This window comes from Syngnathoides biaculeatus, chromosome 7 (genome assembly GCF_019802595.1).
Source record: "Syngnathoides biaculeatus isolate LvHL_M chromosome 7, ASM1980259v1, whole genome shotgun sequence".
NCBI classification, from domain to species: domain Eukaryota; kingdom Metazoa; phylum Chordata; class Actinopteri; order Syngnathiformes; family Syngnathidae; genus Syngnathoides; species Syngnathoides biaculeatus.
The window spans coordinates 31934448-31946553 of record NC_084646.1 but is presented as its reverse complement, the minus strand read 5'-3'; the positions used below and the strand labels follow the sequence as shown (position 1 = coordinate 31946553).

General features: G+C 41.8%; 1 protein-coding gene across 12 annotated transcripts in view; it reads right to left on the bottom strand.

Moving 5' to 3' along the window:
- eef1db (eukaryotic translation elongation factor 1 delta b (guanine nucleotide exchange protein)) overlaps nt 1–12106 on the bottom strand; it is a 53667-nt gene that overhangs the window by 19516 nt on the left and 22045 nt on the right. For all 12 annotated transcript variants that reach the window (XR_009795666.1, XR_009795667.1, XR_009795665.1 and 9 more), the window contains one exon: nt 4834–4918. Coding sequence is in view for 8 of the 12 variants with exons in the window: in XM_061824364.1 (XP_061680348.1) it covers nt 4834–4918 (85 nt within the window). In the remaining 4 variants the exon portion in view is untranslated. The remainder of the gene's footprint in view (nt 1–4833; nt 4919–12106) is intronic.

Below are 12106 nucleotides of genomic sequence, written 5' to 3'. Positions count from 1 at the left end.
TGGCGGCAACCCCCAAACAGGTTGGTGGACACCAACAGTGAGGGATGCTGTCAAGCTGAAGTGGTCCTATCGGGCATTTTTCGCCTGTGGGACTGCAAAGGCAGCTGATGTGTACCGGCTGGCAAGGCAGAATGCAGCTTTCATGGTCGTGAGCCAAAAACCGGGCATGGGAGGAGTTCAGTGTGGTCACGGAGACTAACTTCAAGACGGCTTTGAGGAAATTCTGGTCAACCGTCCGGTGTCTCGGGCGGGGAGAAGCAGTGCACCCTCAACACTGTTCAGTGAGGATGGTTACTGCTGACTTCGACTCGGGATGTTGTGAGTCGGTGGGGTGAATATTTCAAAGACCTAAATTCCACAGACACACCTTCCCATGAAGAAGCATAGTATGGGTTCTCTGAGGCAGGTTATTCTATTTCAGGGGTTGAGGTAATCGAGGTGGTTAAAAAGCTCCTCAGTGGCAGGGCCTCACCAGTGGATAAGATTCACCTGGAGTTCCTAAAGGCTCTGAATGTGGTGGGGCTGTCCTGATTGACATGCCTTTGCAACATTGCGTGGACATCGGGTCAGTGCTTATGGATTGGCAGACTGTGGTGGTCGTCCCCCCTTTTAAGAAGGGGAACCAGAGGGTGTGTTCCAACTGCAGGGGGATCACACTCCTCAGCCTCCCTGGTAAGGTCTATTCAGGGTTGCTGGACAATAGGGTTAGTCAGAAAGTCGAATTTCAGATTCTGGAGGAGCAATGTGGTTTTTCATCCTGGTCTGTGGACCAGCTCTACACCTCGGCAGGACCCAAGAAGGTGCACGGGAGTTCACGCAACCAGTCTAAATGTATTATGAACTTGGAGAAGGGGTTCGACTGTATCCCTCAGGGAGTCCTGTGGGGGATTCCTATGGAGTATGGGGTACAGAAACTCAATACTAGCTGTTCGGTCCCTCTACGACTGCTGTCAGAGTTTGGTCCGCATTGCCGGCAGTTAAGTCGGACTCGTTTCCGGTGAGATTTGGACTCCGCTCTGCAGAGCTATGATAGTCAAAATTTGACCCGAGGGTAGCTTATAGAGGCAGAACAGGTGGGGTCCAAGAATTGACCCTTGAAGGACCCCATCGGTTAATGCCATTTGTTCAGATTGAGCTCTTTCAATGGTTACAAAGTAGCTACTTTCCCCCAGGTAGGACCAAAACCATTTACCCATTTCTACTTCGTCCTACCCATGTTTCTAACCTGTTCAGCAGTGTATTATGATATAGAGCTCGTGCACGTGATGTCACCATTTTCATGGCGCCATATTGCCGGTCAAACAGAGCTGCTCGACATTGTGGGAGACATTGAAACGGAGGAGTATATTTACAATGCCCGAGAACTGCTGTGCTGTCGGCTGTCACAACAGACGAGACAGATATTCAAAGAGATCATTCTATAGCATACTAGCTGGGAAGACCAGAAAAGATCGATAGATTTCGGCAACTGGTGCCCATCCAAATACACACGCCTGTGTAGCGATCACTTCATTTCAGGTATGAATTATTCTTAACTTCAAATTATGAAGAAGTATTTATAATGCCAAACTGACTCATTTGAGAACAATGCGTATTCAAAAAAAGAAAATTAAACCAACTGCGACAGACAGGTTTACGTGTGGCAGCGATCCGCTTCTGTGTAACGGAGGAGCAGACTCCCTGCTCTATTTTTTTTTTTTTTCCAATCATAGTTCATGAATGCGAATTTGTGTAAAACCAGGGGTCATTTATTTAAATATTGGTATTTGTATTGAATACCATCTGAAAAAAAACAACAAAGATCGATAGATTTCTGCGATTAAACGTGATGGATGGTGGCCAACCAAATTCATTTCAGGTAGGAATTATTCTCAATCTCAAAATACCAAGAAGTATTTGTAGTACCAAATAAACAGTCTGTCGCAAAGGTTTACGGAGGTTTACGTGTGGCAGTGATACGCTTCCGTGTACGGAGGAGCCGTCTGTCCTCTTTTTGTTCCAATCATAGTTAATGAATGGGAGTTTGTGTAAAACCAGGGGTCATTTATAAATTTATATTCATTCATTCATTTATAAATATTGGTATTTGTATACAAAAAAATCTGAGCGGGCCCATCATTATGTGGGATTTATTCCTGATTGAGAACAGATCCAGCAACAAAGTGTTTGGATGCACTATCAAACTTTTCTACGTAAATCTCAACGACGTACTCACCAGATACATGTGTATATCCAGTTGTTCAAGACAAGCGGAAGCGGGTTAACAGTCCATTTTCTTATCGGTCTAAGCATCGACTTCGACATAAATGCTATGCCAAGTGTCATTAATTTTCCCACGTACCTTTGTTTATTATCATCTTCTAAATGTTTAACGGTTTCAGACAAAACTCTGGATGTCATACTAGAATACGTATTTTCATTTCATCTCAACGGAATTGATAGAAGTTAGTCAAAAAATCAATTTAAAGTCAAGAAATTGCTGAGTTGATTAAAAATAGCTTTCTCAACAATCTTGGCTCTGAAAGTGGACATTACAAATGAGTCTATAACTTGCTCACATGGAAGCGTCCAGTGCTGTTTTTTTATAAGAGGCTTAACGGCAGCTAATTTAAGAACTTTAGGAAACTCGCCAAACTGAAGTGAGCAATTGATTATTTGTTTCAAATCAGCTCGTACTGATTTCAAAATAGTTTTGAAAAAGATGGTATTGAGTCAAGGCAGCTCTTTGATGATGATGGAACAGTTTTTTTCTACAGTTTTTGGGTCAACTGTATCAAATTCTGATAAGGTAATAGAGCTTTGCCTGGGTGCCTTCAGAGGTAGTATCAGTGTATCATTTTGCTGATTTGTGCTGATGTTTTGACTTCTGGAGTTGTTATCTTGTCAACTACAGCAAACAAAGTGCGAGTATTGTTGAGATTCTTTCTCATAATTTCAGAAAAGTGTTGCTGTCGAGCCTGACTAACTCTTAGTTAAAATTAGAAATACACTGTCAGCATACTGACACTCTAATACTTAATTTGGAGTTTAGTTTTCATCTGCTTGCGTTTTGCTTTTCTACACTTTGATTTGAACCTCTTGACCATCATTGTGCTTCTCCAAGGTGTTTTAGGTCACCTCAAGATGGTCTTAGTTTTAACAAAAGCAACGACATTCATGGCATTTTGAGTTTTTCGAGATTAAATTTTTTTCAATTGTCTCAGCATTTACAGTTTGTGGCACAATTACAGTCTCCATAAATTTAGTGGCAGTACTCTCATTTATGAATCATTTCTTAATAGACATTGAGGTTGTCTGAACTTTTTGAAGAATCTGTCGTCCAAAAAATACACAAAAATGGCCAGAAGACGATATCCTTAATTTCAATTGATAGAATCTCATCATCCTTAGAGATGACTAGGTCTAAGATGTGACTGAGTATGAGTTGGGCTCTTAATATCTTGAGAGGTCAAGTGTGTCTAGTATGGCAAAGAATTCTTTGGATTTTATTTCCATGTTGTTATCTACATGAATGTTGAAGTCTCCTGGTATTACAAAATAGTCGTAGTCAGTACAAATAATGGACAGCAGTTCTGAAATAGCTTCCATATATATTGTATTATATCTTGGAAGTCTATAAATTATGACAATAATCTTTGGGTCATTTTTAACAAAAAAAAAAAACAGATTTTCAAAGAGCTAAAAAAAAACAAAAAAAAAAAACAAAAAAAAAATCAGTATAATTTCTTTTTACTGAAATAATGACTTAAAAATAACAATACAACGGCGTTTTCCCCCATTCGACACTTGTTCATAAAATTAAAATTTGCTGGCGTTACCTTATTTAAAATGCTCCTACAGCTACTTTCTGTTAACCACGTTTTATTTAATAAAAAATAAGTCCAGATCATAGTTTGTGATGATGTCATTAATCAACACTGACTTGATCTGAAAGGACTTGCTCTTTGGAGCTGGTGGGTCAGTGGTTAAAGTCCCACTATGGCAAAAAGATGCAATTAGAGAATGATGCTAGCCTGATTTCTGGCTAACTTTGAGGTGCCTCTGAGCAAGGAACCTATCCCCATGGCTCAGCTCAAGTGGCACAGGACTGTTTTTGAATCTTGTGTTGTCATGGTTGTGTTAAATGTTGAGTGAATATTTCTATTTGTAACGTAAAATGCTTTCCCTGCCTTTAGGCTCAGGGCACTTGCTTGATTACCACTAACTGGGCAGTGCTTCCACAAGTAGGAGATACCAATCATTCACTGCAAATACTCACTACTGAGTAAGCCAGAGGAAGAGCTGACCAAGGCCAGTTGAAATGCGCTAGTGCGATGAATCTAATTAAATCCCATTGAACCAGCAGTATGTGGGGCTGAATGAGGGCTAATGTCACTTAAAAAAAATTATCAATTTTCACCATGGTGAGAAATTGACTAATAAAGCGACAAGCAGCAGTCCACTCGTGACCCAAGTGAGGATAATTAGTTCATAAAATGGACAAATGTGTCGGTCTACAATTGGCATATTTTGAAAAAACATGCCACAGACATTTTAAGAGACTTGAGAGCCACTGTAAATTGTAAAAAAAAAAAAAAAAAAAAGGAATCAGATGTCTTTTTTTATATGTTTGAAAAGAGGCCACTGAAGTGTGATTTGCTTGTGTTGTTGGTCTACAAAATATTTCCGATACCATTAAGGTGCCACAGGCCAATGATAATAATGGTTACAAATATTCAACATTTCACTATCTTCTACTTAATTGTTCCCTTAGAATTCTTTGAATATTTCCCAATTTTTCAACATTAGTACAACACTAATTTTTCACTGCCAAAATGTAAAAAATTGACCCACCTTTATTTAAGCCCTTGTTCTCCAGCTCCAGGCTCTTGATTCGAGAAACCAATTCTTGATCAGCTGTGCTACTGCTGCTAGTGCTCTACCAAACAAGAACACAAAAGTTGTTAACAGTATAATGACTGCGTGATAATCAGAACTTTTATCAAACTCAAATCACACCAAAAATAATGTGAATTGAATGATCCATTAGCCAGGTTACCAATATCTCCAATTCGTAGGAGGGTAAAATTCTGTCTGGATGTCTGGAGGGGTCCCACCAGTCACCAGATCACATTGGCATTGATCTGTTTTATGACCAGCTTATGACCATATTGAATGGAAGTGCCCACAAAGCCAATTGAACTTGTGTGCTTGTGTGGGGTGAAATTTCTTCAAATTTCCTCAATGGATTCACATTCATATTTGCTTAAAATGGAAAAAAAAATTCTAAACATAAAATTCAGTGCTTTTCAAATAGTGGGGGGTGCAGTGCTATGTGGGGGGGTGTTGACCTTGGGGAATATTTTTGTTGATTTTTGCCATACTAGAATAAAGTGTAATTGCACATGCACTACAGTAGTTGGCAGTGGCACTCTGAGTATGTACAGGGAGTATTAGCTCTGAGGTGTCGCATTTTCTTTTATTGCACCGAGCAGGCAATCTGAAGTACAGTAAATGAACCCACAAGAGACAACATCAAAACATTTTTAACAGGGATGAAAAGAGGGGCGGAGAGAGACAAAAACAATGAGACAAAAGACAGTCACCCGAAAGCTAAGACGAGGAAATATGACGAAGCGTATGTAGCGCTTGGCTTCACTGTGACTACAGTGGGCAACGAGGTAAGGAGGAAAAAAAAAAAGTTTGCAGCGAACATGAAACCAAATAAATTAATGCACCCCTAAAAGACATTACACTCCAGTCATGCTGATAAACCGCTGGACTATTTTCAGTGAAAATGTGCTGAATATTGCAAACAATCACCCTGCTTTGTGAAAGATACTTCAGTAAACCAGCGAGCACTGTTAGCATCATAGAAGGTAGCGTATCAAATTGGTCAGTCCAAAAAACCCCCACACCATAGCAGATTTATTAATTTTTGTTTTGTAAGTTAAAGTTTATATATTGTGCTCCTGCGTTAATGTTGCTGAACTGAATTTGAAGTTGTAATTTGATTTTACAAAATTTTATTTTTCACGATCAAATGGTGCAAGAAGTCGGTCAAAAATGTTTAGTTTAAACAAGGATTTTTTTTTATTTTCATTGATGCTCTGAAAATCTTTTGTGACACACTAAAAACAATGTTCATAAAGTTATTTTTTGTTGTAAGTTGAACTATACTTAATTTGTTTTCTTTAATGCTAATAAAGATAGAATCTCATGCAGAGCTGTACATATAATTTTATGGACAAATTATTATAGTTACAGACGAGGTGGAGAGTGCGGGTGGGGCGTGAATTGTTTTTTTTCTTGCTAGGAGAGGCGTGATGGAAAATAATTGAAAAGCACTGCTGTAATTAATGGAAGAATTGTCTGCGGTGTGCCAGAAAATCCTGAAGGAGAACATCCGGCTATCAGTTTGTGCCCTCAAACTCAAGCACTCTTGGATCATGCAGCAGGACAACAACACGCACACCACACCACTGCTGAATGGCTCGTCTTCTTTTCCTTTCGGTTTGTCCCGTTAGGGGTCGCCACAGCGTGTCATCTTTTTCCATCTTAGCAATCTTCTGCATTCCTCTCTAACCCCAACTGCCCTCATGTCTTCCCTCACCACATCCATAAACCTCTTTGGTCTTCCTCTCGCTCTTTTGCCTGGCAGCTCCATCATCAGCACCCTTCCACCAATATACTCACTCTCTCACCTCTGAACATGTGCAAACCATCGAAGTCTGCTCTCTCGAATCTTGTCTCCAAAACATCCAACTTTGGCTGTCCCTCTACTGAGCTCATTTCTAATCCTATCCAACCTGCTCACTGAGCGAGAACCTCAACATCTTCATTTCTGCTACCTCGAGTTCCGCTTCGTGTTGTTTCTTCAGTGCCACCGTCTCTAATCCGTACATCATGGCCGAGCTCACCACTGTTTTGTAAACTTTGCCCTTCATCCTAGCAGAGACTCTTCTGTCACATAACACACCAGACACCTTCCGCCAACCTGCTTGGACCCGTTTCTTCACTTCCTTACCAAGCTCACCGTTGCTCTGGATTTTTGACCCTAAATATTTGGAGTCCTCCAGCCTCGCTATCTTTTCTCCCTGTAGCCTCACTCTTCCTCCTCCACCTTTCTCATTCACGCACATATATTCTGTTTTACTTTGGCTGATCTTCATTCCTCTCCTTTTCAGTCCATGTCTCCATCTTTCTAATTGTTCCTCTGCATGCTCCCTGCTTTCACTGCATATCACAATATCATCTGCGAACATCATGGTCCAAGGGGATTCCAGTCTAACCACATCTGTCAGCCTATCCATTACCACTGCAAACAAGAAGGGGCTAAGAGCTGATCCCTGATGCAGTCCCACCTCCACCTTAAATTCTTCTGTCACACCTAAGGCACACCTCACCAGTGTTTTGCTGTCATCATACATGTCCTGTGCCATTTTAACATACTTCTCTGCCCCACCAGACTTATGCATGCAGTACCACAGTTCCTCTCTTGGTACTCTGTCATAGGCTTTCTCTAGATCCACAAAGACACAATGTAGCTCCTTCTGACCTTCTCTGTACTTTTCCACTCGCATCCTCAAGGCAAATAATGCATCTGTGGTACTCCTTCTAGGCATGAAACCATACTGTTGCTCGCAGATACTTACTTCTGTCCTGAGTCGAGCCTCTACTACTCTTTCCCATAACTTCATTGTGTGGCTCATCAACTTTATTCCTCTATAATTCCCGCACCTCTGAACATCGCCTTTGTTCTTAAAAATGGGAACTAGAACACTTTTCCTCCATTCTTCAGGCATCTTTTCGCCCGCTAGTATTCTGTTGAATAAGTTGGTCAAAAACTCCACAGCCATCTCTCAAAATTGCTTTCATACCTCCACCGGTATGTCATCAGGACCAACTGCCTTTCCATTTTTCATCCTTTGTCGTGCCTTTCTGACTTCCCCCTTAGTAATCATTGCCACTTCCTTGTCCTTCACACTTGCCTCTTCAACTCTTCCTTCTCTCTCATTTGCTTCATTCATCAACTTCTCAAAGTATTCTTTCCACATATTTAGCACACTACTGGCACCAGTCAACACATTTCCATCTCTATCCTTAATCACCCTTACCTGCTGCACATCCTTCCCATCTCAATCCCTCTGTCTGGCCAACCTGTAGAGATCCTTTTCTCCTTCTTTCGTGTCCAACCTGGTGTACATGTCTTCATATGCCTCTTGTTTAGCCTTTGCCACCTCTACCTTTGCCCTTCCGTCGCATCTCGATGTACTCCTTTCGCCTCTCCTCAGTCCTCTGTGTCCCACTTCTTCTTCGCTAATCTCTTTTCCTTGTATGACTCCCTGTATTTTGGGGTTCCACCACCAAGTCCCCTTCTCTCCTTTCCTCCCAAAAGACACACCAAGTACTCTCCTGCCTGTCTCTCTGATTACCTTGGCTGTCGTAGTCCAGTCTTCTGCTGTCCATCGAGAGCCTGTCCCACTTCTTTCCGAAAGGCCGCACAATATTCTTCCTTTCTCAGCTTCCACCACATGGTTCTCTGCTCTACCTTTGTCTTCTTAATCTTCCTATCCACCACCAGAATCATCCTACACACCACCATCCTATACTGTTGAGCTACACTCTCTGCTAGCACTACTTTACAGTCAGTAATCTCCTTCAAATTACATCGTCTGCACAAAATATAATCCACCTGCGTGCTTCTATCTCCGCTCTTGTAGGTCACTATATGTTCCTCCCTCTTCTGGAAATAAGTGTTCACAACAGCCATCTCCATCCTTTTTGCCAAGTCCACCACCATCTGTCCCTCAAATTTCCTTTCCTGGATGCCGTACTTACCCATCACTTCTTCATCGCCCCTGTTTCCTTTACCAATATGTCCATTACAATCTGCACCAATCACATGGGATGCTCAGAAGTATTTCATCTAGTTCCTTTCAGAATTTCTCTTTCAACTCTAGGTCACATCCTACATGTGGGGCATAGCCGCTACTGAATGACTAAAAACAGAAAAACAAAAAACAAAAAAAAAAAGGTTTTGGGGTGGCCAAGTCAAAGTCTGAATTTAAAACTAATTCAGATCCTCCAATATTGCGGAGTTGAAAAAATTCTGCCAAGAGTGGGACAAAATTCCTCCAAATTAAAGACTCAATTATCGCAAATGCTTGATTTCAGTTATTGCTACCATGGGTGGCACAACCCATTAGGTTCAGGGGGAAATTAACATTTTACAGGTAAGAAAGATTTGGATTTATTTTTTTATTATTTAAAACTGCATTTTGTTTGCCCTTGGGTTGTCTCTGTGTCATTAAAATTGGTTTGAGGATTTTAAACCTTTGTGTGTGATTGATATACAAAAGAAAAAAAATTGGGAAGGGCGGCAAATACGTTATTCACAGCACTTAGTGCCACAGAACTGTGTCTGTGAATGAAGAAAATGAGAGAGAAGGAAGAGTCTGTGCACATACAGTGAAGAAAATTACTTGAACACCCTGCTATATTGCAAGTTCTCTAACTTAGAAATCATGGAGGGGTTTGAAATTTTCATCGTAGGTGCATGTCCACTGTGATAGAGATAATCTCAAATGAAAGACCCAGACATCACAATGTATAATTTTTTTCAATGATTTATTTGTGTGATACAGGTGCAAATAAGTATTTGAACACCTGAGAAAAACAAATGCTAATATTTGGTACAGTAGCCTTTGTTTGCAATTACAGAGGTCAAACATTTCTTGTAGTTCTTCACAAGGTTTGCACACACTGCAGGAGGGATTTTGGCCCACTCCTCAACACAGATCTTCTCTAGATCAGACAGTTTTCTGGGCTGTCGCTGGGAAACAGAGTTTCAGCTCCCTCCAATGATTTTCTATTGGGTTTAGGTCTGGAGACTGGCTAGGCCACGCCAGAACCTTGACGTACTTCTTACAGAGTGCCACTCCTTGGTTTTCCTGGCTGTGGCTTCGGGTTATGGTCATGTTGAAAGACCCAGCCACGACCCATCTTCAATGCTCTGACTGAGGGAAAGCAGTTGTTCCCCAAAATCTCACAATCCATGGCCGCGGTCATCCTCACCTTAATACAGTGCAGTCGTCCTGTCCCATGTGCAGAAAAATACCCTCATCAAAGAATGATGCTACCACCCCAATGCTTCACAGTAGGGATGGTGTTCTTGGGATGGAACTCAACATTTGTCTTCCTCCAAACACATTTAGTGGAATTATGGCCAAAAAGGTCCATCTTGGTCTCATCTGACCACAAAACCTTCTCCATGACTCCTGTGTATTATCCAAACGGTCATTGACAAACTTAAGATGGGCTTTAACATGCTGGTTTAAGCAAGGGAACCTTCTGTGCCATGTATGATTTCAAACCATGACGTCTTAGTGTATTACCAAGAGTCACCTTGGAAACGGTGGTCCCAGCTCTTTTCAGGTCATTGACCAAGTCCTGTCGTGTAGTCCTGGGCTGACTCCTCACCTTTCTAAGGATCATTGAGAACCCACAAGGTGATATCGTGCATGGGGCTCCACTCCGATTGAGATTGACAGTCATGCTTAGCTTCTTCCATTTTCTAATGATTGCTCTACTAACTTTAAACAAGCAATAAGCACAGAAAGTAACGTAAAAAAATTCAACTTGCAACTAGAGGTAGGGTTAATGTAACCAAAGAAAACAGCAACGCAAAACAATCAACAGTTTCAAATGTCTTCGGTGGTTGTGACTCACCCTTTTTAACAAAGAACGAATCTAATGTCAACTGTTTCTGCTGTCTTTTGAGCACTTTTCTGAAGTGGCTCATTAAAATTAATTAAAATTGCAACATTCTGCTTTATTAAGGTGATGGAGTTCAACAAAATTACGGATGTCATGCCATTTGGCGTGGATAGCTTTTATATCGGCACTTGAGACATCCTTCCTGCCTTCAGCCTCATCAGACGAAATCTCCTCCTCCGTCTCTTCTCCTGAAGATGCAGGAGTTCTTCAGTATTGAGCTCGACAAGATGCTCCTCCAGCAGGTCCTCAACATCATCGGTGTCCATCTCCAAACCAAGACTTTGGCCCATTGTCACAATTTCATGGATGAGTTGACAATCCTGTGGAGACCCATGTTTCCACCAGCAGCTGTTGAAGGCCCTGCAACAGGTGCAAGACCTTTGAATTCACGCTCAGTAACACATTCAGGCCACAATTTCTTCCAAGCAGAGTTCATGGTCCGATCTGTCACCTGGCTGGCTCCATAAGAACTTTTCGACTTCCTTCAAGATCTGTGGCCTCAGCTTGCTAAACACGGTTGCTCCTTTATGGCCCAGTTTGAGGAAACGTTGGTAGTCGCCCATGGTCGCCGGGATAGCTCCAGAAGAGCGTTGTTTGAACGCTAGTGAACGTCAATGATCGCTGGAGATTGACGGAGAACGCCAGTCCAGAAAAAAAGTTTTGAACATGCACAAAAGTTCTCACTGAGACCAGCGTTCATCAAAGTTTAATTTTAAACGCTGCAGAACATTCAGGAACGTCCATGGAACGTTTTACTAAGGTTCACCGAGCGTTGCATGCGTTTGGCTATCGTTAGTCAGTTGTAACTCTAGCTTTACTTGGTTGTTACTTAATCGTTTGCTTTGCAGTGAACGACTCACTGGCGACCTGTCAACGACCACTGAACAATCCCGTAGCGCACACAGTGGGTAACTAAAGTCAAACGAACGTGGTTTGGAGTACATTGAGCGTCATTCATGCATTTCCCGAACGTCCATGCGTATGGGTATATAAACCGATGCTTTGGAAGCAAGGTCCATTTAATATTAAGCTACAGTAGAGAGCACCTACTATGGAAGATCCAGAAAGCAGCAGTTCGTTTTTACGGAAAAACTCCAGACTATCCTCAACAGCCCGGTCCAGGATCCTGCAATCCTTTCTCTGCTTCTTTTGTCTTTTTGTCAGACCATGCTCACTGGGGTTTGCAAGGTGTTTAGGGTTCCCAGGGGGTGTCACATGGTGCGTGACTTCACGGGCATGCTCTTCCTCCTGCTGTTGTTTTTCCTCCAAACACATTGCTCGTGCTGAAAGAGGCTTAGCTTTCTTACTAGCAGCGCTAGTTGCTGAAATCCGCGCCCTAACTTTTTTT